The following is a 25,372-nucleotide window of genomic DNA, read 5'->3' on the forward strand; positions in this document are numbered from 1 at the left end:
AAGAAGAGCACTGTTTGAATCATGGGAGTGGAAACCAACACCCAAAAGTCCACAGCCTCTAACCCCCTTCCTGTAGTCCTAGAACTTACATTGGAAGTACTGATTATTGCTCACATTTAAAACCATCTATAAAACTGTACCTGCCTTTGTGTAATGCAGCTCCTGTTTTAATGCAACAGGGGTTTCTCCTCCCATGCAGCCTTTACACTGACAGGCATCTCAAACATTTGTTAGGGTTTTTTTGCAGCTCAGCATACGCATGAACCAAAAAACACCAAAAGCTCAAGGGACTTGCTATTCTTAACATGAACAAAGGATAAGGAATGTCTGGATGACCAAGAAACAAATAAAAACTCAAAGTGCACAAAACTGTTTCTTTTAAGTGTAAAGAAATAGTTCAGTAGGTACTACACTGCCAGCATCATTCTGGCATGATGGAAAGGAGAAAAAGTATCTAAGCATCCAGATGAAAAACTTCCTTAGCAACTCAAGAGAGCAAAGATTTATTCTTTTCATAACAAGTTTCTCTCTGACCCTGATGACTGTTTTAGGCATGTTATTCAATCTGCTTTTAATATTTTCTTTTTACAGGTGTTGTATAATTTCTGACTGAAGACTGGATCTGTACTAAAGCTCTCTTACAGCAATGTAAGGAATGTGCTCCTCAGGCTGAGGTATATACAAACACAGGTGTGTACAGCCTGTAGCACTCACCAGACATATGTGAATAGAATGAAGTGGCTTGTCATGAAGGAGATGCTTTTACAAAGCTGTCAGCAGAAATACAGAAGCCTTACAGCTCTATTAGAAGTCTCATGCACCAAGCTGCTGATACATACACCTGCTTTTCTCTTCTGACAGCAGATATGGATTGGGAGGAAGAGGGTCAAAACCTTGACTAGCACAGGGCTTTCCACAGTCTGACTACACTGAGCAGAGTTAGCACAGAGCACATAACACTATGGCAAACAAATCCTCTCCTGCCATTTGAATTTGAAGCATTACATCTCTCTAGACTGTGGAATCACTGCTGTATTAGCAATCATCTCTCTCTTAAACAGCTCTAGCTGAGAGCCAGATTCTGAACTCATTAGACAGGGCTTCCTACAAAGAAGCAAATCACAGATTGCTCAAACTGACTCCAGCCCAGGGATGCTCTCCTACATGGCTCTGTAACTCTTTCAGCTTCATTAGCAGTGAGCTACTGCTTGCAGAAGCAGCACAGCTGTTGGTACAGGTTTTCTGAAGTTCATAGTATGCTCCCATTTCTTTAATTAGCTGACAAAACATTACCCAAGCCTATGCTGAACACTTATTTACTTGTTATTCTTCTGCAACTTTACTCTAGAAGGAAGGAGACTGACTTACATGTTATTTAGTCACATCGCCTCAAGGCAGCTTTTTCCCATTTCAGAAAGGATCACATTTCATCAGCTACCAGAACTCATCACCCTCACTATCAGCAAAATTAACATGGCCTGTAGCAAGTCAGTTCAAAACCTACTTAACACATGTAACTGACTGCAGAAGTGAATGATTACTCAGGTACAGCTTGCTGAGCACTTCCAGAATGTGAAAAAATTTCTTACCTGTCTTTGTTCAATGAAGGTAGTTCTTGTTCGATGCTTTAAATACCATACAAAAACATTAAACAGGTCCCAAAAATGCCAAGTTACTTTTTGATAAACATAATCTAATTTTCTTGCAAATTTGTAGTGACTTTGGCAAAATTATGAAAGTGCTTTTCACTGCAGTATTTACCTTGACTATCTTGAAGAGAATTGAAAAAACTGAAACCTTTTCCCCCCAGTAAAAAAAAAATCTAAGTTTAAATGAATCACACCAATGGTTATGAATTTCAATAATTTAATGCTAACCAAAAGTACAAAGTTGAAAGTCAGTGTCTCATTTATATTGGTCTAAGAAAAGAAATGTAGAGAAAGTGTTTATACTGCAGCAGATTTCAGTATTAGCACCTTGAAGAGAAGTTTTTAAGTGATAAAAAAGTATAGAAAACACTGGTATGGTACTAGGTACAAACATAAAACAGGTAACAGCATGTTTTCAAATTTCTGCCTTTGAAGAAAAGTTACTAAAAAATGCCTTAAAAACAATTTCAGGTATTCACAGTTTGAGTGGAGATGGAATCAAGTGCTGGAATAGAAAAGAGGAGAATGAACAAGGCAATTATAATGCAAGTCCAAAGGCACTGACAATACAGTACATGGTCTTATTCTCCCATCTCACAGTGCAGGTTCCTGCAAATACAAAAATAAGGGTTTCAGAAACAGAAGGAAGTTGAAGTGATTACATGCATGCCCCTATTTGCATTTTTATACTTGTTTCCTTTAAGAATCTTAATAATGAAGCTTTCACAGCAGGTAAGCATTTCATCTACAGCCCAGTTAGCATCACAGCCAAATGGAAAAAGTACCCAACAGGATGCTATTACTCCAAAACTACAGGCTTGGGGTGGGGGGGGGGGGAAGTGTGCTGCCTAGTCTTAACGAGACTGGCATTAAGCTGCTAGTTGGAAAATCCAAGAGTTGTTTTCCTTACCATCACTGGAGTTGTCCCAGAAGCAAGAGCTTGCTGTATGTAGCCCAGCACCATTCTTTTGCATAATCACACAGGTCACTGTTAGTCAGTAGAGAAGCTCTGATTAATTTCTCACACACATTAATTACATTTAGCTCCATTTTTGCTCAGCTTAGCACACACATACACATACACAAGCAAACATGCATGCTTGTGAGCAGTTTACAGACAAGGCTCTTCCTAAGATCTTTCCCCACCCCTGCCTACATGTGCACGTGACTGTGCCAGCTTTCAGAGAAAAGGGGAAGCCGAGCTCACCGATGTACTTGAAGGGCTTCCCCAGCTTTGTGAGCTGGCTCAGGGTTTGTTCCACCACGCTCGTTGTCCACTGGTTCACTTTGCTGTGCTGGTAGGCGTTGCCCCCGATAGCGCCCTCTATGGCCTGCGGGGGACAAGCAGGTGAGGGAGCTGCGCCGCTGGCAACTGCCGGGCACACATTAACCCTTCCCAACATGGACCCATTCCCACAGAAAAATCCCAAATACTGCTGCTCCACACTGGCTCTTGGAGTGTTTTCAATTATTATAAACATGCAGGTCAGAGTCTGAGCCAGGCATAGGAGAAATCATCTTAGATCCCACCCTCTGTTCATTTTGTGATATCTAAGATTATTTGTAAAGTCCAACAGCCATAGTTATGAAAAGAGCCCTACATTTAAATAGTCCTGAAGAGAATTTTAAAAAGCACAGTAGTACAACAACTCATTCACATACATTCTTCTATGGAAATTAAATTCCAGTTTTAGAGCAGAATCATTTTTGGGAAACAAACCCCCAGACTAAAACAGAAGACCCATATAGTTGCTGGTTACTAACAGAGCATAAGCCTCCAGCCAAATAATCCATTTTTCTTATGAGGATAGTTCCCCTTTTAATATAATACACTATAGTACACTATACCTACATGTTTTTCATTGGCATATTTTTTTCATCACAGAGATTATTTTAAAAATAACCATAAAACTGAATTCAGAAGAGACAAGAGTATGTATTAAAGCATGTGTATTCAATTTACAGAGTTTGACCAAAATAGTTATTTCACAACAACAAAAAGACTGCACTAGTCTGCAAGAGGAATTTCAAATCCTGCTAGAAATTTTCTAGACAGAAAATTCATGTTTCTTAGCAACAAGAATGTTCAATCATTCCAAACAAACAAGAATTCACTTTGGAGAAAAGCATCTTGAAAGAACCCAGTAACACACATATGCAGACAGTCTACAAAAAACTCCTCTATTTTACTAAAACATAAAATCTATTTCTACAGTGTTTAACATAAAACATCCCCCTAGAAATTCTAATAGGAGTGCACTGCAACCAGAGAGGAGTGTATGAAATTACTTTAAATGTATCATGGATTTGTAACATATATCGCAGCTAAAGCTTGGTATCATTTCCACTGAGGTCTACACACTGGTTAAATCCACAGTTACCTGCACTTTGACAGCAACCTATCCAGGAATCTATTACCTATCAGTTATCACATTTTACTGAATGCCTTTTAGTACACATCATACAACATATCAAATTTCCACACCAAAAAGTGAAAATGTTTAAATTACCTCTTTAATGATGCTGCTGACTTCATCAACAAGAAAGGCAGCCTACAAAAGAGAAAGAAGAATTTTAAATAATGAGGGGACACATTCTTCTGTTTATGATGTTTGAGCTCTGTTAAGAACATGCTCTAGAAATTTAATTTATCCTTGTCAGATTTCTGGCAAGTCAAAAGATACCAAGTCTGCCTTTATTTGCATATATATGTACTCTAGCTCCTTCAGCCCAGTCAAGTTCACTTCTTAGAAAAGTAAGAGATGAACTGATATTGGCTGGCCTTTTGAGTAAAGCAAGCTTTCAAATTTGAACTTGGAGACATTTGAAAATAACAAGTATGACACTTGTGTTCACATCTATTCCCCTTCTCCAAAGCAGTAATGTTCTCACATCACAGTGGGCTCACAGAGGAGCCTCAGCTGGTCACTAAACAGAACCGACATCTCCGGGGCACCGGTGTGGGCAGGATCTCAGTTCAGAGCTGAAGAAAAAACTGTCCTGACAGGCTCAGCCTAGGGTAGGAAAGCTGCTCCTTGGAAACCAAAGGGGAAATGTAGCTCACTGCACCTTCAGCTTTCAGGGAGCAGAGATTAAGCACGTGGAATCAGACAGCAAAGTCCCCAGCATTTTACTGATCTTCAGACTACCATCCATTTCCATGTAGGGTTAGTGGTTTGTGTGCTCTTGTTTTATTCCCTGTGCTCCTGCTGCCTCCCATGTCGGGGGGAGAACAAGCAGCCACTCAAGGGCCAGGGAGCAGTGACTGCTCACAGCCCACCCTGCCACTGCTGGTGTCTCAGCCTCACCTCACACACCAGCACTAAAGAACAGCACTAAAGACAAACTGATTGATTCCAGAAGACCCAGAAAAAATGTAAAGATGAACAAAATCCATCCAAATGTTGATGGATTTTCACTGGGAGGTCAGTCAGCTTCCCCAGTGACAGAAACAAACAACACTGTAATTCAGGATGCAGTTACACCAGTCTAGCCAGCTTCAATGACATGTGATAGTCAGAAAGATGAGAGAAGTTGGTCATTCCCCACAACAGAAGGAACAGCACACCCTGGGAGACAAGCTGGGCAGTTCCTTTTCTGTACCCATCTAGAAGTACAATTCAACATTTTAAAAAGCTTTTATGTGCTGTGGCTAATTGCTTTTTATTTTCAGCATCTTGACTTGCATTTAATTTTAACATGCCTCATTTATTTTCATGGTATACTGCATTTTACAAGTGCTTACATTTTAAGGTGCACCAGTGCATTTAACCAAGTAAGAGCTACAATTATCAAAAAACACTCTCTCCCACAAAGTTTGAGAATATGCATGGCAGACGTGCTATGCTGGCAGACATGAAGACTGCTGTCAAGCAAGATGATAAACCACATACAGTTTTCTTCTTCACAAAATCTGCTCAGAAATGCCTGAGTGAGTACAAACATGGTTCACACCAAAGTGAAATGACTTAAATCCAACCCAAGTTCTCAAAGGTATTCTGAAATCTAATTTGTACTGAAACAATAGAGAGATCTGAGAATTCACTTCTAGGGCTGATGTCACTTTTCAACCATCTTCCTTTCTTGGAATGACAAAAATGAACATAAATTTCTGATATCCAGATTTGGGATACATGTGCTGTAACTGGACTATGAAATAACACAACACTACCCGGTTTATCATTATGTCATCTTTTAATAAGAAAATTTTAATAAGAAAATATTTCCTTATGTCATCTTTTAATAAGATGACATAAAAACTTTTTTGTATTAAAAAATAAAGGAGGAAAGAATCGGTTACTTTGCAGTTTCCCTGTCCTACCTCTCCGGCACAAAGCAAGCACCCAATGTTTCCAACACCTTGTTTAAAAAGGGTGCTCCCAAGCAACACATGCAAACTGCAGAGCAGTACTATAGCCTATAATAATTCTGAAGACCTTTTTGTAAACAGCTGTAAGAATTATGTTCAAGTATGTTAATTATATATTGAAAAAAAACCCGGTCTGTGACAGTAACACAGGCCAGGCCCTGGACGAGGCTTTTAGAACAGGACAAGCCTGACACACCTTGGCCCCTCTCGCTGCTTCGCTATTGTGTCACACCGCGGCTGTTTGACAGTGCAGCAGCTCAGTGCCCCTGTCCCTGAGCTCAGTGACACTGTCCCTCTGCAAAAGCAGCCCTGGCTGCTTCCTCCTCCCTAGCGGGGGGACATCGGGGGGTCATTTGGCATGATAACAGATTGAGACCCTTGATTTATCCCACTCGGTATCTTGTGAATGGGGTGTGAGCCCCTCCAGTGTGCCGTAACACGCAGACGAGAGGTTGGACTCCTGTTTCCGCACAGAAACAGCCTGCTCGAGTTCTGCTCGGGCCCGAACAGCACCGGCCGCCCTCCCAGCACGGCGCTCGGCTGTTCCTGCGGGGCCAGCCCGCGGCCACCACACCCCTCACGCCTTTTCCCCGAGGGACCGCAGCAGCAAGGGTAGAAACCGGAGCGGAGGAGCCCAGTGAACACCCGGATAGGGACCTGCTGCCGGGGGCGACAGAACAAAGGCCGGGCCCATCTGCCGCCGGTGCCGGGACACGCGGCTCCACCCTGGGGGAGGGCGACAGGGATGGCGGCGAGGGACGCCGAGGGGTGGGACCCGGGGCGGACGGGCACCGCCTGAGACCCTCCGCTGACCCTGAAAGGAGACGCCAGGCGGGAAGCTGCGCTCCGCCTGCTCCCCATGCCGTACCTCCTCAGCCGCCTGGAACTCGTCCATCTTCCCGGCGGATCCCCTCTCGCCGCCACCGACCCCGGCACCGGCACTGGCACCGCCCCCGCGCCGCTGCGCCCCTCGCCGGCCGCCGCCCGCACTGCGCCTGCGCACCAGCGCACGCCGCCGCTGGGCTCGGCCCGGCGCCCGCCAAGATGGCGCCGTTGCCACAGCGACAGCGGCCGGGAGTCGGGCGGGAGATGGCGCTCGGCGGGGCGGCTGTGGTGCTGTCACACATCCCAGAGCCTGTGGTTGAGAGAGGCAGGGGGCCGCTTGTCACCGCTGTGCTTTTCGTACCGATAGCTTGGCATTCCTGTTCAGCCATCCGAGAGGTCCTTCCCTGGGAAGTCTTTCCCTGAGTGATCCTCATCTGCTCCCCAAGGAGGGAAGGAGGATCTGCTTCTTGTTTCTGGAAACAGCTTATAAAGAAGGCCTAGGTCACAAACTGAAAAAATTAAAAAGTAGAAAAACTCTCGCTGTCTTTTAATTATATTCCCCCCCACCCTGCGCCCAGCCGGAGGGAAATGACAGGGCAGCTGTGGTGGGTATCCGACATTCAGACAGGGTCAGCCCACCACAGAAGAATATCTGAATTCTTAGAGTTCTAAACAGATCACATGATTTTTAGCAGACACAGCAAGGACCAGAAGAATGAAATTAAAGGGCACCCTTGTCACAGTTCCTGGATGTTGTGGGTGTGTGGTGGTTACAGGTTGCCCGAATCAGTGATGCTCCCAGCCCCTGAGAGCTGCTCCGGGCACTGGTCAGGCTCAGAGGGGCCTGGATGAACTGCAGAATGAGCCTGGATGGAGGAAGAAGTAACTTACTGGGGACAATTACAAAGAGCTGTATGGAGGCTGGAATAACCAGCTCTACAAGTGCAGGTTCAACTCACTCAGTAGCTGTTCCATAGACATGTGAAGTAGGGAGGTGTTTAGGTACAATTTATCTCAATTTCTCATATGGTGCTGTTTTAAAAAATATGGGAAAAAATTTAAAAAGAGGACGTAGAGCCTGGAAGCAGTATTCCTATTGCCCTCTCTGCAGTAAGGCTGCACAAGGAATACCGTGTCCAGTTTTGGGCGTTGTATTTCAAGAAGGTTGAGGGAGTTACAGCTCCTGACTGAGCAGTTTTGGTCCAGTCTCCAGTCCTTTGTCAGGCTCTGCCTGCTGTTTTTCCTGAAAAAGGAGACCCTGACCAGCCACCTGACTTTGGGGCTCTGTGGTCCCCCTGCGGGCAGCACCAGCTCCGCTTGCTCCGGAGGGATGCAGTGGGAGTGTGGCTGAGTGCTGAGCACATCCTCAGCCCCATTCCAAGTCCTGTGCTTGCTGCTTCCAAAAAGCAGAGACAAAAAGTGAGGACTATGGGAAGAGTGAACAAGTGGTACTTGTTTGAACCAAAGCATAAACGGCTGTATATTTGGGTATATCCCTAGCATGTACAAAATACTGCAGCAGTTTTCCAGGTCCAGGGATGAGAGGGAAAATTACAAGGACTTAAATATATGGCAATTAAGGAAGCTGCTAGTAGGGCTAATATTCCACAGTCTGGATTTGGGATACAGTTAATCTGTCACTGTGGGTAGTTAGAATCCTCAGGTTGCTTTTGGCGTCTCATTCAGTTCAAGTTTTGCCCATAATTAAGGCCCAAATTATCCAAATATGGTGCATATGTGCGTAGCTCTATGCCCCACTAACAGCTGCTTTCTCTTCCGTGATGCAGTTAAAGAAGATAATTAAACTTGACATACACAGGTGGAAATGTTTGAACCTATTTAGCTTGATGAAGTTATAAAAATGCAGGCTCCTCACCTTTACTGTGAGAGTAGAATTGCTGTGCTTTGTTTCATTTTAACTGGAAATTACAACTCTTAAAACACCTGAAACAGTTAAGAAGGGCTTCTATATCATATGCACAGTTTTGTAGAGCCAGGAACAAGAAAGGAGGTTGAGCTGTAAGAATAACTTCTTTTTTTTTTTCTCCAGACTTAGAAATAATTAGTATGTAATTTTGAACTTCATTTCTCACACTTGATTCTGTGATAGACTTGACTTAAGACATCCAATCTGAGTAGTGTTTTGACTTTCAGTTGTTACCTGAAATCAGATTTCCAGTTGTGAGGTAAAATAACTTTCTTCTTCTTGCAGATGCATAAAAACTGACTTCGCTTGAATTTTTATCTATGCTAATTGCTTTATCTTATAGACCTAAGTAGAAAACTGTTTTGCTTTCAGGAAATAACTGCTTATGATACAAATCAAGCTTTCTGTGCAAGTCCTGGAGACTTTGAGGTTAGAAGCGTTTCGCATTTACGGTGAAAAAGAAATATGTATAACTCAAAGCCACTTCTCTTCCTGTGTGTAGCTTGAACACTGACATATTTTGGTGTATCAGTCAGCTCTTGTAGTCTCTTGTGCTGAGTCTCCTTTTACTATTAGAAAAACAAATATCTTTGCTTGTTGCTGGTAACAAAACCAGAGATCTGGCAAAAGCTGTTGTAACACTGGAGCTCTTTGTGAGCACATTTGCTTTCATCTGTTTTGGTGTGCTCCTCTGAACATCCATCAGTGGTTTCGGTGCACAGAGGAAGGAAAGGGGGTGGAGAACAGCCCCCAGTTTTCTTGAAGGAGAGATAATTAAATAGTAAGATTGCTTCTCATCTTTTAAAAGCAGTTTACTTCCTGGTGTCTCTCTTTGATGGTTGCTGAAGAGGTAAGGACATCATTTTACTCTGTTCTGTATGACATAGCACAGGGGGATGCATTTTTGTTTACTGGCATGGGTTTTTTTTCAAATTGGAAAAGGTTTCATGGAAAAACCACGCCTGCAACGTAGTTGTTTGTGTTGGGTTTAATTATTTGGTTTTATTTTTGCTCTGAATTCTGGGATGGGAAGTTATTAATATTAGAGTCTTAGTTTTGGGAAAGCATTATCAAAGAACTTAATAATTTTTATGTATATATGTAGGCATGTAAAAACTAAACTGTTGCAGCTAGGTAGTACCAAATAACACTTGTAATTTTCTTAACTAAGAATGAATTTATGTGATTGGTCTCAGCAGAATAGAAAATGGCCACAAATTGCAGTAGCTTTTGGGACTAGTTTTACTCTAAACCTTCTTAATCTGTTCCTCACTACTGATGTGTCACAGTCATCTTCTGGGTTAATGGATAAAGTTATCCCATTATCTTAAGTAAATGAAGATTATGACTTTAGAAGATATGTTAATTTATAATTATTTAATTACCATTGTTTTGTTGAAGCTTAAGGATCTGAAAGGAGATCAAGTAATACATTACTTGTAAAATTACTTTGAGGAAAATCTTGCTAAGCCAGTCATTTTTCAGTTTAAAAGCTTAAGAAAGAAGCTGTTTTTGCAAACTTAATTTAGTGTAAGGTATGCTTTTTCCTTGATGTTCAGTGACAGAACTACATGCTATTTTGTCCTGATAGGAAAAAACATGTTTTTTTGAGGTTGTACTCTGTGCACGCATGAATTTCTCTCAAAAAGCGTAGCCCCATTCGTCATCCCTTATTCCTTACAATGGCTTTGGGATTTGTTATGATATTTTCAAGAAGTTACTGATCCATCTGCAAGGTGCCTGACCCTGCATTAATTTAAATACAAAATGTAATAATAAATAATGATAAATATATAATTTAAGAAGTGTTTCCACAGAATCTTTTTGTGAACATTGTGCTGAAAAGGAAGAAGTGGTATTTACTAAAGAGGTTGCTGCTACTTTTGGTTTTATGTAGAAGATGGTCAGCTTTGAGGTTAGCTGACTGTGCAAAGCAGCTAGTTGGCTGGATTCGTTGGGTGAACATGAAAGGAGGGCATCCCTGAAGGTTTATGAGGTTTTTCCTGTCAAAGAGGGTCATTACTGGAAACACTTCTTTATTACTGCCAAAAAACTGCTCTAGTGCAGACAGCTTTGGTGTAAGAGAAATTCTTATTTCACAATGGTAGAGAACTTTTCAGTCCAGTTTGAACACCTCTGTGAAATAATTACAAGTTCAAGTTTGTTGTGGGGCCAAGGATTAGCTCTCATTTTGGGGGTTGTAATACTTTTAATACTTTTATAATACTTTATTTATTCTTAAAGCTACCTCATCATTCAGCTAGACTTTTTTAAAGAATTTGAAGGAGACATCGGATAGCAACTCTTTCTGTGCTTGCTTAACTGCAGGTATTGCTCTTTGTAATTATTTTACTGTGGCACATTGTTAATAGCTCTATAAGGCAGTAATGTATTTTCTATAAGATCACCAGAGCAGAGTTTTGTTGGATCCACTTAGTATTGTCTGTCATGCAGTCAATTGCTGCTTTACTGGGATTTTCTGATTGTGTTCTGGATATGCCCGAAATCCTACAAGTTTATGGCAAATGTAGCTTACCCTGTAATGGATGTTTTGGTGTCCTGTGTAGGGCAGAGACACCAGAATTTGTACTGACTCCTCTTTATGTTATGCTGACTTAAATGAGTCGATGGTTTTAAACATGCTCATCAATCTCAGGAGGTATTCATAAGGTAAAAGATGAAAGCAAGTGAAGGATGCAGGGACCTTTGAAAATGACCTATATTGTGTAAAAAAAAAAAAATTGCTCAGCCTTTTTATGTTTCAAATGAGTAATTTCCTGTGAAATTGCAGTTGGTAAGGAAATAAAACATGACTATGCCTATCTCTGTCTCTCTTGTTTCCACAGGAAACCAAATCTTTTTTTTTTTTTTTTCTTGAACACAAGCTTCTGTGAAATGGTTTGTCCTTTTGGTGTCTGTTGAAGGGTTTAATGAAAAAATCCTCATAGACAAATGGAATGCAACCTGGTTATGTAGACATGTTTTCACACTCTGCTTTTTCTGGTGGAAAATTAAGTAACTTAATTGGGGAAAGCTGCATGTAAATTCCCTGCACTGACAGGAATGCATTCTCACTATATAGCTGAAGTTTTACTGGGTTCTTTTGGTGGCTTAGCTGTTTGTTTTAAATTTAAACCTTAGTATTTGAAAATAATGATCTAGCAATGCAGAAGTTGGTCAGATTCTCAGCTGAGGTCCATCAGTGAAGCATCAGTAACTGCTTTGGAAAAACTTTGCCCTTCTGTCCCAGTATCTACACCTGCCTAGAACTTGACCTTGTGATTCTACTTCAGATAAAGTCTGAAACACTAAAACCAGTTTTCATATACCCATCTTTATTATTGGTGTACCATAAGTGGACTTGTTTTACATTTCTAGTAATATGCACTAAATCTTAGACAGCAATGTCTAAAATTAATATGGTATGTAAGCTGGTTTAGCTTGAATAATTGTGTTCTTTCTTGACTCTGTTGCAAAGTATATTAAAGTTACTTTGCATTTTAGTGGAGTTTTGCAAAAGTGAAGGTCACTGTATGCAAACTACAGTTGTGATTCTGTTTCAACTTTATACTTGCATATATTTGTACTTTATCAATTTGGGACCAAAATCATTAATACACTGAGCTGGAAATAGTATATATCTTAACATTTTAGTCTCTCTGTGTATTAGCAAAGATAATAGCATTATTTGGTATCAAACTGTTTCTCTGGACTTAACAGACACAGGTAATTGATGGAAGTGACTTAGAGGTCTTTTTTTCCTCTTAGTCTTGTGATGTCTTTTCAACAAAATGAGATTATAAAGGGACATTTTTTCTCAAAATTTTTGTCTCAGGCAGTATGACAGTCATGGGACCTGTAGGCCTGTATTCAAAACTAACTTAAGCTTTTTTATGATTGTTTTATGTTGACTGTACAAAAATATGAAGGTGCCTGTGTGCTATGGACAATATGGTGAGCCTTTCTGAAGAACAGAACTATCTTAAAACCTCTCCTGTGTCTGAATTTACTGCATGAAAGGTTTGAGTATAACAAAATGTGTCCTTCACATTTTTTGAAGTGTCTTGAAGTGGTGAGAAGAGATAATGTTTGGTTTTTTGGTTTTTTTTTTTTCCCTTAGGCCCAGAAACTCCAAACCTAGAAGAGCAAATAAAGAAACCCAAACCATTTCTGCCACTCCTTTACATCTCTTGATGAATTGTCCCTCTATCTGGTGCCAGTTCAAGCCCTATCTGGAGCGTTGCTGCAAGCTCTCATCTTTTTTGGAACTGCTTTCAGTGGAAAAAAGAAAAGAAAAGGAAGTTAAAGGACTTATGAAAAAGTCAAGACTGCTGTGTCCTTGATAACTGTGCATATTCCCTGTGCAGCAGAGACACTTAATGATGATCTGTGTGAAGATAGACAAAGCTATTTTTCTTTTCAGGGGTACAACACAGTGAAATTCATCAAGTAAGAGCACAGGCATTTAGGAAACACCCAGACCAGCACTCTGGATGTAGTGGAGCCCATAAAACAGGAGTTTATGAAACAAGTGAAATAGTGAAATTTGGCAAAAATGGCCTGTGAATTTAATCTGAACTTCCTTAAGGAATTAGAACGAGAGGCTGTTCTGGAAGTCCTGTACCGTGACCAGATGGTGAGGAAAACAGAGGAGGAAAGAATAAGGTAATGCTGCTCCTCTATTCCTGTTTTCTGTTAGTTTTTGTTTTGTTTTTTTTCCTTTTAAATTACTCTTCTTCCACTTGTTGTCCTCCTCTTATAGATCTTGTTAGCTAATGTCTTTTTATTCTCTGGAAAAATCTAAGGTTATCCAGAGCCTCTTGTTTTTTTGCCATTCTATTGACTCTACATTAAAGATCAGCAAATCATGTTCACTGAATAATGTACTTGGTGAATTTTACTTCCAGCTTTCATAGAAAGTTCAGTTGCTGGCTGCATTTTTTCTGTGAAGGCTTTATGGCATTCTCATCATGTTCCTATGTATGCATATGTGTAGTCTTGGTAACATGGAACATATTCAGATCTTAGGCTGGCTTATTTAGCTTAGATTGTGCCAAGACTGGAGTTTAGAATCATTGGATACCTGCTCATTGTGCTGAATCCATCACTGCTCCTCCTCACACACAACAGGCAGTGAGCACACCACTCTGCCTTGGAGGATGTTGCTTGTGTCAATAGGTGTCATTGGTTAGGAAAGGATTTTATTTACTAATTTCACACTCTGCCAGTATCTCAGCAGGTGAGGATAAAGGATAATTCTCCAGCACTTTATTTGCTTTTTTATTTGCTGTCTTGGCTAGGACCAGGATTTCCCAGTATCCTGCTTTGTGATATTGCATCCCCCTGTAAAACTAGGTATTGGTGTGGGTAAGATATAAATTTTTAGTCCCTTAAATGTGGAAATTTAAATTTTGCTTACACCAAACATTTATATAAGGATAATGGGACATATTAAGCATAAAACAATATTAAAGCAATAGTAATTATGTGAAGGGCTATATAGAAAGTCTGAATTGGTTAGAAAATCCTTTTCAACTGCTGCTGATGTTACCATCAATTAAAAACATAGATTTTGATAATTGGTACATGCAATGGAAGCAAAGTTAATGACAAAGGTTTTGATATTTTAGGCTGTGTGCTGTTTTGGTTTTTTCAGATGATGCATTTGTTATGATTATTTTTTTCTCAGTAGAATATTTAATTCTTGGATAAATATGATGTTTAAAAATAAATGAAAGGGGGTACCATCTAGTCTCAGTTTTTGGAGGTGAATGCATAATCACTTGCATAAAATGATTTCAGTGTGGAAAATGGGCCTGAAATGAACAAAATCCCATTTATACTAAACTATTTCTCTGTTAGTATGCACAGTTCTGGTCACGCTGCAGAAGTGCTATGTGTGCACCTTTTCAAACAGTGCTCAATAGCGGTCACACTGGAGGGCATATCTCCCACTAGAAATGGTACTGCACAACCAGGGTATTGCTAACTTGTGCTTTCCATGAGGATTTTGTCCTCTGTAATTTTTTTCTTTTTTTTTTCCTTTTTACCTGTGCAATTAGGAAGATGAAACAGCAGCTGCAGCAGCTTCGGTGGAAGGGGGCAAGGAGCACAAGGCATGAGTTCCAGGAGAGGTGCTGTGCTCGCTGCCAGAAGTCCCTGGGGCTGCTGGTGAACAGAGGCGCCGTGTGCAATGGCTGCAGCCACCGCGTGTGCGCCGAGTGCCGCGTCTGCCTGAGCCCCTGCCTCTGGAAATGCACCGTTTGCTATGCTCACGGGTAGGTGAGCAATTCTGCCTGCCTGCAGAGCCACTGGTGGAGTGAAAATGTTGTCCGAGGTCCTGAGAGTGGTGAAATGGATGGAAATTTTGGGTTGTTCTGCACATAGCTGATGTTTCCCTCCCTGTGTTTAGCAAAATGGAGCCTCAGGGTAGGCCAGAGGTACTGTGAGTGTGACAAAGATGATAATAACAAAGCATAGAAACAGTCATGAATCTGAGCCACTGAGAGAGCTCCTTGTTAAGAAAGCAAAATCTCTAAATACAGGAGCTAAAGTGATATCCACAAGTGGGCAAGGCGACAAAACCTCTGGGTCTGCCATTTCACCTCACCTTATTCTGTGTCAAAACAAACTATAGGTAGGATGCTTTTGGTTCTGTCATTTGATTTGCAAGCCTTTTAGGTATTTTAATGGCATCTTTGTAAGTAGCAATGCAGACAATTAAAAAAAAGAATCAGCACTCATATAGACTGTACAATTTATTTTCATACCTAACCAACTCAGTATTGAACCAGTGCATCCTCACAACCTGCTGAAGGTGCTGTGCTTTGATGTAGTATAGCAAATTTCTTGATAACTTCCTCATCATTTTCTGCCTCTTACCACTGGAGCAAGAAATCTGATTGACAAATAATTTGGAGTCATGCTTTATGAAATTTCAAAGGGCAAAACCAATTAGTAGCCTTACTAGGATTTATTCAAGTATAGTTAGAAATACGATTTTTTTTTTTTACTTTGAATTAGTTGGTTTTTTTTCTTTTACTACACCACATTTTTGTATTTCAGGATTCAGGAAACAATCTCTCTTTTACTTTATTGGTAAAGTATTTTTTTTAATATCACAGTATTCCCCTAGTCCATTCTATTAAATGCAATCTTTCTAAGCAAAATGGTTTAGAGATATTTTCCCATTTGATGAAAAATAATACATAGGTGAAGAATGATAGTTAGTGAAATTGTTCAAAAGCTCTGCAGGATGCTAAATATCCCTGTGGAAAGGGTGAGGATTTGGATGAAAATCTACTTTATGCCACCACAAGATGAATCCACCACTCCACTCCCTCTGCAGGTGCCAAAATGAGATTAAAATAGAGGGAAAGACAAGGCAAAGTATTGGTCTCAAGTCAAATTTGTGGTAGTTTGAAGTAATTTTTTACAGTTTGGCAGAGAGTTGTAAACTATTGCAAACAAGATATTCTCTGAATCTTCAATTTATTTAGCAACTAATATGCAAAACAGGTAGTTCAGTTATATTTATACTTGATACAAAATATTTACTAGATTTTGGTTTGTGTGTTTTGCTGTGTTTTAAGCTATATGCACTAAACTGAAAATTTGAAAGTTATCTTTCCATATCCTTGTCTAGATAACCCTCCCCACCTCCTCTTGCTTTAAATTAGTTTCTAGTTATTTGGTGGCTGCTGTGGAAATCCCCTGGAGAGTCCTTGGTTGTTAAGCTGCTTTGTGTAGTGCTGCACACCCCTAATTATTTAATTAGCTTGTCCAGATATTTAATGGTAAAACCAAGAAAACGTTATCTAGATTAATTAAAAGACCTTTTTACTTTTCCTTCAGGAAATTACCTTTTTTTTAAATCTTGCTAATACAGATGGATATGCCAGCTGTCATTGAATTTCTTTATGTGAAGAGAAAGTACATTTGGTCTTTAGTCATGAAGTAAAATCAATTAAATTCAGACTTCTTCCATTGCCTTAAGTGAGCTTAACATCAAAACTGCAAATCTCAAGAAGGGTAGGGACTGCAGCAATGTGGTGAATGGTACTCAGCCCGTTTAGTTTATCCTGGTGAGGGAAAATAGGATGGCAAAAAATGGTAAGAGCTAATTTCCAAGTCCCAAGTAACTGTAATTTTGGGTCTTGCTTATCACTAGAATAGTTTTTTCCGGAACCAAACAGCAGCAGCAGCACAATGGAGGTTCTCCCCTAGATTCTGGGGTCATGTTTGCAAGGAATGTGCTTAAGCACCTCAGTGAAAGAGCATGTAGGGACAGGCAAATTCTGTATTTCTTACAAAATAAGAAATTTTGAAAACCTTGTGATCTGAAAAAGTTTTTATCTTTCACCTGGAAGAGGCATCTTTTATGTGAATGGAGTTGGTATAGTATGTTGGTTTTTTTTAAAGGAATCCTATATTCTAGGAGTCTAGAAAGATGTTTGTTTTGGAGGAGTTTGGTCTATTTTACCTGACAAAGGGTGTTTATTAGCTTTGTTTTCATACTTTTGGTCATATCTTAGTACACTCTTTATTTAAAAAAAAAGATATTTTCAGATCTGTTTTCATTCTGTGTGTGATCTAATTATCATAGAATGGTCTGGGTTGGAAAGAATCTTAGAGATCATCTGGGTTCCACCCACCCTGCCAAGGGCAAAGACACTTTTCACTAAGACCAGAGCCCCAGCCAGCCTGGCCTTGAACACCTCCAAGGAAGGCATGTCTGGAACTTCTGTGAGTAGATTCAATTATTGTGTGGATCTGTGCAGAAGTGGAGATTAAACTCTGGAACATAACCAGGGAGAGATGGGAATAATATAAAAAGGGGCCTGGGGTTGAATGGAAGTCAAGGCACTACCAATGCAAAGGTCTTGAAGATAGAGATTTCAGATATTTATTAATTAATAGATCTCCATCCAAATGAGGAAGTATCTTGTCTCAGTTATTTAAACCTAATTTTCAGGCTCATCTGTGTTCAGTTATGCACAAAGGTCTATGGTTAGGTATGGAAATTAATTGTACACTGTAGCTGGGTGCTGATTTTATTTTTTTAATCTGCATTGCTGCTTACAATGTCACTAAAATGCCTAAGAAGCTTTAAAATCAAGTGGCAAAACCAAAAGTATCCTACCTATAGTTTGTTTTGACACAGAATAAGGTGAAGTGAAACAGCAGACCCAGAGGTTTTGTTGCCTTGCCCATTTGTGGCTATCACTTTAGCTCTCATATTTAGAGATTTTGCTTTCTTGAGAGAAGGTAAGCCCTACATGAATTTAAAGTTTGCATGCTATTGCCAGTGTCAAGCAATTTTGGTAGAGAGAATGGTAATAAAGTGATTAAGTTTATAGAAAGAAAATCATCAACTGAGTAGACAAAAAGTTTAGCAGTGCCTGCACTGAGGAAATCTTTGTGGTGAGACTCCATCTTATAGTAAGCATCACAAAATTGGCAAGGAAGAGAGATATTATACATGCGCTAAAAACTAGTAAGACATGTAGATGAGAATTTGGAACCTGAAGGATCCAGAGAATCCTATCCTCAGTTCAAGTTTTTTTTTTGTCTTTTTAATAATGGGTGAATTTAGGTCGCGGACTTCAGGAAGAGTAATATTTGTTGAAAATATGATTGTGACTGAGCTGTTTAATCTGATATAATCTTGTACTTGCTAATCATTACTTTTCTGTTCCTGTGATCCTGGTGCCTTTGTAAGACATTGATGTAACTGATGGTAGTCTCCAGAAAATGGAGAGATGGGCCATGACGCCCCAGTGCTGCCAGGGCTGTGGAGCTCAGTGCTCCCTGGTAGCCATCCTGAGTTCTGCTAGGGACCATGTCCTCTACCATGGACATTCCTGACTTCTCAGACGAGGCTGCAGCTGTAAGCAGCCAGCTCCCCACTCAGCACAAGTGCCTGGGCTGCTTTGCAAGTTGGTTGTGCAGACTGGAGTCACCCAGGGCTCTCCTGCCTTCAGAACAATGGCCAGAGCAGGGTGTATCACTTTCCACGGCCAGTCCTACACTGCAGAAAGGAAAACAAGCCCTCAAACAAAACCCCCTCCAAAGCCAAAACAAATGTCCCCAAAAGGATTCTTGCCCTCCATGTTGTTTTCAGACCCACTGCAAAACCAGTCAATAGGTTGAGTAGTCATGAAATCTTAGTTTTACGGTAAGATTAATAAAGGATGCTGGATTGTTACATGGTAACTGAACATTTAAAGAAATGCATTTGCAAACATTTTGATTCTAATATCTTTTGATTGTTTTCCAGAGATGTGAAAGTGAAGGCTGGTGAATGGTTCTTTGAGGAACGAGCAAAGAAATATCCAGGTGAAGGTAATCACTGGAACAGATCATAAACTGCTATGTAATGTGTAGTTGTCATCTAAGTTAAACACAGAATGTAGTCTGACACTGTATCCAGTGTTTCTTCCATGCAGTCCATCTGCCTGTGCAGTAAAGAAAACATGAACACAAATTAGCAGAATGCATTTAAAAGTATAACTTATTTTGTTGGAGTAATAAAAAGAAGAATATTGCTGGCCATATTTGAATTAAATTTGAATTCATGAGTGTGTAAGACTTCTAAGAAATACAATGATGTGAAATTAATATTGAAATGTTATATGTAAAGGAAGAAAATGATCTTGCATTCATCATTTGTCAAAGTTTAAACTTCAGGTTCTTTCACTGAGGAAATTTTGAAGTTTAGAATGTATAGCTATACATGTATAGCTATAAATCCATGTATAGCTATAAATCAGGAGAGAACTAAACACTATTTTGTTACCTTCAGCCAGCTGGCTGTGCCATTGCCTTTTGCTGGGCCTTTTCAGAGCCATTAAAACTACAAAATTCTAAAAGAAATTATAGAGGATGTGGATGGAATGCTCTATTGAGAATGTTTTGCCCACAAAGGAGCTGTTAGTGTTTGTTTTCACCTACAATTACTAGCAAGGTGGAGAAGATTTGTTTTCTCTTTCCCTTGAAGTGCCGCTTCCTGTAGGCATCTACTGAGTTTTGTCCTTGACTGAAGTTAAATGATACAGTTTCACTTCCAGTATCTGCATCTATGTTTGAGAGTAGTTGGTAAAAAGGAAAGAGCCAGGCCTTAAACCTCTATTGGGAAGCTTGAATAGGAAGAATTTTATAAAAGGAAGAGCATAATCAGGCAAATTTTGGGTGGCAGGTGTTTGTGAAAGGCAGCAGGCAGCATATTAAGCAATGAAACTAAAGTTTAATTTCCTGTTAAAGTTTTGTTTTCCTGTTAAAACAATTCGTTTAAAATTTGAAAGATTTCGCTAAAGTCCCTTCCAGCTAACAAAATTTTTGATTTTAAAGTGTTAGTTGACTGATCTTTTTAAAGTACAATTTTATCCAGTAAAATAATTTCCCCTCATTCTTTTCAACGAGTACGAAACTGGTAGTTTTATCAATCTCTATTAATAATATATTTTTATTGGAAAATGTTGTTCTTGGATATCGAATCTCATAATGCAAGTTACAGACAGTCTCTTTTTCCAGCAAAATAAATCCGCTCTCACGTTGAATTATGAAGGCTTTGTGAGTTCTGGAAGCATTTTGCTTAGTTGGTCTAATGGTAATGCTGTTGACGTCACAAAGATCTAAGGATATACAGAAGATAAACCTGCAGGGAGAAATATGCTTGGTCTAATCAAAGGAACTAAACAAACTGATATATTTAAAGGAGTTTAAAAAGTGACAAATTTTGAAACACAGCAGCCTTTATGCAATCTTCAATCCTGGAGGGACAGTGCCCTCTTTTGGTTTGAAAATATAACTGAAGTAATTGCTAGAAGGGAAGTTGAACTGAAAAAAAAAATATTATAGTGACGTTTTCTCATGTTGTATAGTGTAAAAAAAAAAAATAAATACATTCTTATGCTTTTTAATAATGTTTTTGTATCTTCTACCTAAAGAATGAGATTAACATTTTCATTAAAGTGGTAGATTACTTTTCATGACCAATCAATTTAAAATCTAAGATAGCAAATGTTATTTTTCAATAAGAGAGAATTCTGGGGTTCTGATTGAAAATTCTAACATCCTTGAGCTGTAAGGTCTAACAGCTATTACTTTCATGTAGGTAATCTTATAATTAATGACAGTAAAACATGGATCACTTGTTGCTTACTGTATCAGGAATTACTAGTGCTTAAAGTCACTCCAGATAATTTCAGTTCACCATTTGTGATGCCCCAGGAACAAATAACAGTTTTGAGAGTCTTCATTGTTGATGCCTGATGGAGCTCTTGCTCCTTGGTGTCTCCACATCCCTGTGGCTGCTCAGCTCAGGGATGTGCCATGGTTGCTGTTTCCCTGCAGGGATGCTCTTAGCAAAGGCTCTCGCTCATGTTTGTGAGCTAGTCAAGCATTTTCGTCATTGCTCAGGTCTCTAGTAGGAAGAGTGAGAAAAATTTTCATGAGGTCCAAGAGTTGACCATGTGCCTATTCTTGTAGATGTTTTCAAGCATCCCTTAGTGTTTGAGTTTTGTGGCTGAAGTGTGCTTTAGCACAGTGCGCCCATGCACCGCCTGCCTCCTGGACCCTGGGACGCTGACAGCCCTTGGAAACCTAGGAATGGGCATGTTGGCATCTCTGTGTGATTGTCCTTAGCATCTGTGAAGAGTTATCTGTGTTTCACCTGCACCAGGGGAGGGTGGAATCATGGTACAGTGTCAGACTTGTGCGTTGCTTGGCGTGTGTGCTGATACATTAGCTGGGAATTGACTTCATTCCTGACTTGTGTAAGGCCAGTTCCTGAAAGGCACTGGTTTTAAAAAGTGTTATACAAGCACAAGTAACTGATGTTGCTACTAAATGATCTGGGTTTTTTTCCTCCTTCATAGGCAGACATGAAACAGTTGGTGCAAAGCTCTTGGAATCTTACCAGAATCTGAGGTAAGACTCCTAAAAGGACAAACAGTCCTGGGACACGGCAAATTTGTATGGCTGATATATTTTGTTGTAAACCAACGAGTAGTTTGTATTCCTTTATTATGAAAAAGAATCAGTACTTTTGGAGTTCAAATGATAAAAGCATAGAAAAATTTTCACTTTTAGTTGTCAGCAATCCACACAATATGTCTCACATACAACAGAGAGTAAGTATCGTGTTTGGAGTAATAGTGTCTTCCTTGAAATGAAGAGATGTGCATTATCTTTGTTTTATCTGCTTATATTTTTTGCTTAACTATTTATACAATTATCTGTTAAATTTGCCAAATGCTTCTAAATTATTGTAGATGAAAGTTATTTTCTAGGTGTCATAACAGCATCATTATTTGTTCAGTGGGAGATATTGCTGATATGATAGTTTTACAATAAATGGTAGACAAGAAGTTAGACACTTCCACTTACCAAACTTAAAAAAAAATTTAAAAATCTAGTTTACAGTGAATAAATACTTTGACTGGAGGGCAATACATGACCATGCTTTACTTACCAGTGATATATTATGAAGTAACAGTCTGGTTATTATGTTATTAAAGGAGGCCTCTGCCTTAAAATAAACCAAACCAAAAACTACAGCACCAAACAGCCACAAAAACAGCTACTACCAAAATCCAAACCAACCAAAAAAAATCCCCAAAAGGCCTGTGTAAAATAAGATATGAAGAGATAGTCTCAATTTATTATAATTGTCTGGCAGGGCACAGCTGCATAAGAAAGAGACTTATGCTCAGCTGGATAAGATCCTAACCAAGATTTTCTCCTACTTGGATGTGGTAAAAATTAAAGAATGAAGAAGCAAGTTCACCAGCTACTTTAGGATCTGTGATTGTGCTGTGATAAGAGAATCAAGCAGATTTTTTTTTTCACAGACCAGGACTATTTACCACAGATGGAATGGCAGGAATGTTTAAAGGGTCTTTAACAGCTCTGAACCCAGGCAAGGAAGGATCCTTTTAGTATTGTAAATAAAGATGACTACATTTTGAAAACATCTCTGAACAAGACATGGGGTGCATTTCACAGCAATTGTGTCTTAGGATTCAGGACGCAGTCTGTGATACTCCCAGCCAAGTAGAAGTCTAGGGAGCTTATCCTAAATTTGATCTTCCTGATAGTTCTAATGTAAGAATTTTACCTGGAGCACTCCAAGATTGAGAAGGTAGAAAGGTAGTCCTAATTCCTGAAAACAGGCAATATACCTGTGCTGCAAGTCTGACAGACACAGGATGTTGACCCAGACCTTTATAGAGTGCTGGAAACATGGGTAATGAAGGTATTGTGCATGAACATGGTTTATTTATTCATCTGTTGGCATCATATATTAATTATTGCACTGTTTATCTCTTAATTTCTAGTAAAATTTCTGTTGTACCTCCAACTCCACCTCCTTTTGCAGAATCACCAGCAGGAACCAGTGTGATGGGTAATGTATGTATCTGCAGAATATACACATAAATGCATTCCTTAGGGTGTCATTCTTATGAAAAGGTCAGCCACAGAAATGTGGTAAATAACTGCTGCAACATCCCTCTGCAATATAAATGCAGCCTTTTGCTACTTGGTCATTATTTTTATGCTGCATGGGTACTGGGAGGGAAAGTTTAGAGGCTATGAGGGCTGTTTTCAATTATTTTTCGGTTTTTGAGGGAAGTGGTTAACCACTCTACTTGAGATTAGAATATTGCATCTGGTTATGGTGCTTCATCACAGGAAGACTGGACTGATTTCTGAGTTCCACTCCGACCTGAAGGATCCCATGTTCCTGTGACATTCAGTGGTCACATGTCACTTTCATTACTGAGTGAGAAACAGTGAATTTGATGGCTGCCTTTGCATTCCAGTTTCTAGTGGGCAGAATAGTAGAACATGACGTGAAACTCACAGAAATTGCACGAAATTACTGTTTTGTTTAATTTTGGACTGGCTCCTCAGGCTCTGCCCTGGTTTTGAAGCCCATTGCAGTTCTGTAAGCATTCTTATGTACGTACCTGGAGTTTGATGAAAACTTTGTTCTGTAATAGATAAAAGTATTAAATACCTTACCACAAATCAGTGATGTAATTAGCTGTATTTATGAACTTATGATGTGATCTTTCTGTGAGGAGTTCTGCTTATATGTGAAAGACCACGGAACTGAAAAGATGACTTTCCATACATCAATGTATGTCCTCAGATGTATTTGTCTTCAGAAGTGAGCAAAAGGCTGCAGCTTTACCATCTGATTATGTGGTCTGTAGATATGTAATCATGGCAACTTTAAAATTACAAATATTTTGTGTTTTCTTACTCTTTGCATCTCCCATTTGCAGGAACTTGGAGAGTCTAAAAAGTTTAATAAATCTGTGGAAAACTTGTTTTTGTCTCTCACAACACATATAAAAAGTAAGTAGCTTTCACTGTCTTGTCATTCCAGGATAATGTAGTCAAATGTTTTGATTTTTTGGCCACAGTGTTGGCCAAGAAGTTGTTCTAAAAAGGCTATCAAGTAATGGCTGAAACTATTAATGCCGAGGTTGTGCCAGGAAATCTAATTATCCTTAAATATTCTGCCAGTTGTTAAATAAACTGATTATATCAAACCAGAACACTTTTCTTGTTAAGATGTGAAAAGACTGTATAATTTTTTTCATTTACCAGGTGTTCAGATCCAGTATATTTAACTCATGTTAGAGTAACAACCAATTTCTGATCTTCATGTTATCTGGCTGAGCCCCAGCTGACCTGATTAAAGAGTCTGTCATTTAACAGGAGTTTAATATTTTCATTCACTGGCAGTATTCATGAGGAATTCCTTCCTCTTTCTCAGTCTAGTTATGTGGAATTTTTCAGTGCACGTTTCTAAGTGCTTTCCAGTCCTGGCAGCCCCTGTTCCCTTCTGATGCTTTTGGTTCCTTTCATTCTCTTACACTGCCTGCTGTTCCTAGGGATGCAGACTGTGTGTGCACCTCTAAGGCTAAACTACACTGAGGACAGTCAGCCTTTGTGAAAAACAAATTAAAGGCATCAGTGACCAGAGGAAAACAACTTCTGAGTCTTAAGAAGATTACAGGGGCTTGCAAATTTGCATGGATTTGAACAAACAGTGGTATTTTCTTACTAGCTTCAACTTACACAACCCCACATGTGAGATTAGACCTGAATAAATCTGGCTTCAGTGCCTTTCTGCCTTTCCCCCTGACTGTTCTTTTAGTTCTTGTTTGGTCTTTCCTTTAGCTTCTTCCACCCATCCTAAAGACCTATTCTCCTTGAACTATGCAAATTTAATGTTGTGTCTGTGAGAACACATATTAAAACTATACAGAGACGTGGTGATTTGCTCCTAAAGAGAAGCATACAGTGGTGTAAGATCCTGGAAACAATAATAGTTGCAGCATAGAACTGGATGCAAAGTAATTTATTCAGCTTTCTGTTAGTTTGAAGCCTGGCCATATCCCAGAATTACTGGTAAAAACTGTCAGGATTGCAGCAAACTAATTTATTATTTCCCTGCTGCCAAAAGGAAGGTCCTACTCTACTCACATCTTTCTTTTCTTTCTGTTTCGAGCCTTATGCTGGTATAATTAGCATCTGGAACCCTCTGGAAATTGGTTTGTCTAGGTTAGTATTAACCTAGACAAA

General features: G+C 39.5%; 2 protein-coding genes across 18 annotated transcripts in view; one reads left to right on the forward strand and one right to left on the reverse strand.

Annotated features, from left to right (window-relative positions):
• Positions 1-1,850: 1,850 nt before the first annotated feature.
• On the reverse strand, positions 1,851-7,017 carry DYNLT1 (dynein light chain Tctex-type 1). Its single transcript, XM_064706947.1, has 5 exons — positions 6,887-7,017; positions 4,160-4,201; positions 2,857-2,980; positions 2,560-2,637; positions 1,851-2,258 (listed from the first exon to the last, which is right to left on the reverse strand). The coding sequence occupies exons 1-5, from the start codon at positions 6,911-6,913 to the stop codon at positions 2,188-2,190; spliced, it is 342 nt and encodes a 113-aa protein (XP_064563017.1). The 5' UTR covers positions 6,914-7,017; the 3' UTR covers positions 1,851-2,187.
• Positions 7,018-8,668: 1,651 nt separating this feature from the next.
• The window catches only part of SYTL3 (synaptotagmin like 3), a 35,022-nt gene continuing 18,318 nt past the window's right edge, over positions 8,669-25,372 (forward strand). For 4 of the 17 annotated variants that reach the window (XM_064708245.1, XM_064708260.1, XM_064708261.1 and 1 more), the window contains exons 1-7: positions 8,714-8,862; positions 12,891-13,435; positions 14,833-15,048; positions 19,050-19,114; positions 21,649-21,700; positions 23,110-23,182; positions 24,064-24,136. In XM_064708245.1, the coding sequence (XP_064564315.1) occupies positions 13,326-13,435; positions 14,833-15,048; positions 19,050-19,114; positions 21,649-21,700; positions 23,110-23,182; positions 24,064-24,136 (589 nt within the window). In that variant the 5' untranslated portion in view covers positions 8,714-8,862; positions 12,891-13,325. Of the gene's footprint in view, positions 8,863-8,953; positions 9,030-9,142; positions 9,200-9,578; positions 9,621-11,014; positions 11,099-12,699; positions 12,791-12,890; positions 13,436-14,832; positions 15,049-19,049; positions 19,115-21,648; positions 21,701-23,109; positions 23,183-24,063; positions 24,137-25,372 lie in introns of all 17 variants that reach the window. The other 13 variants (XM_064708248.1, XM_064708249.1, XM_064708247.1 and 10 more) reach the window with 13 other exon arrangements.

The sequence above is a fragment of the Zonotrichia leucophrys genome, chromosome 3 (assembly GCF_028769735.1).
Source record: "Zonotrichia leucophrys gambelii isolate GWCS_2022_RI chromosome 3, RI_Zleu_2.0, whole genome shotgun sequence".
NCBI lineage: Eukaryota > Metazoa > Chordata > Aves > Passeriformes > Passerellidae > Zonotrichia > Zonotrichia leucophrys.

Excerpts from the sequence above, each read along its gene's own strand:
- DYNLT1 (XM_064706947.1), bottom strand. The coding sequence starts at position 6,913 with ATGGACGAGTTCCAGGCGGCTGAGGAG. Across the intron at positions 2,981-4,159 it reads TCAGCAGCATCATTAAAGAG|GCCATAGAGGGCGCTATCGG; the intron begins GTAATTTAAACA and ends TGTCCCCCGCAG. Across the intron at positions 2,259-2,559 it reads CTGGGACAACTCCAGTGATG|GAACCTGCACTGTGAGATGG; the intron begins GTAAGGAAAACA and ends TTGTATTTGCAG.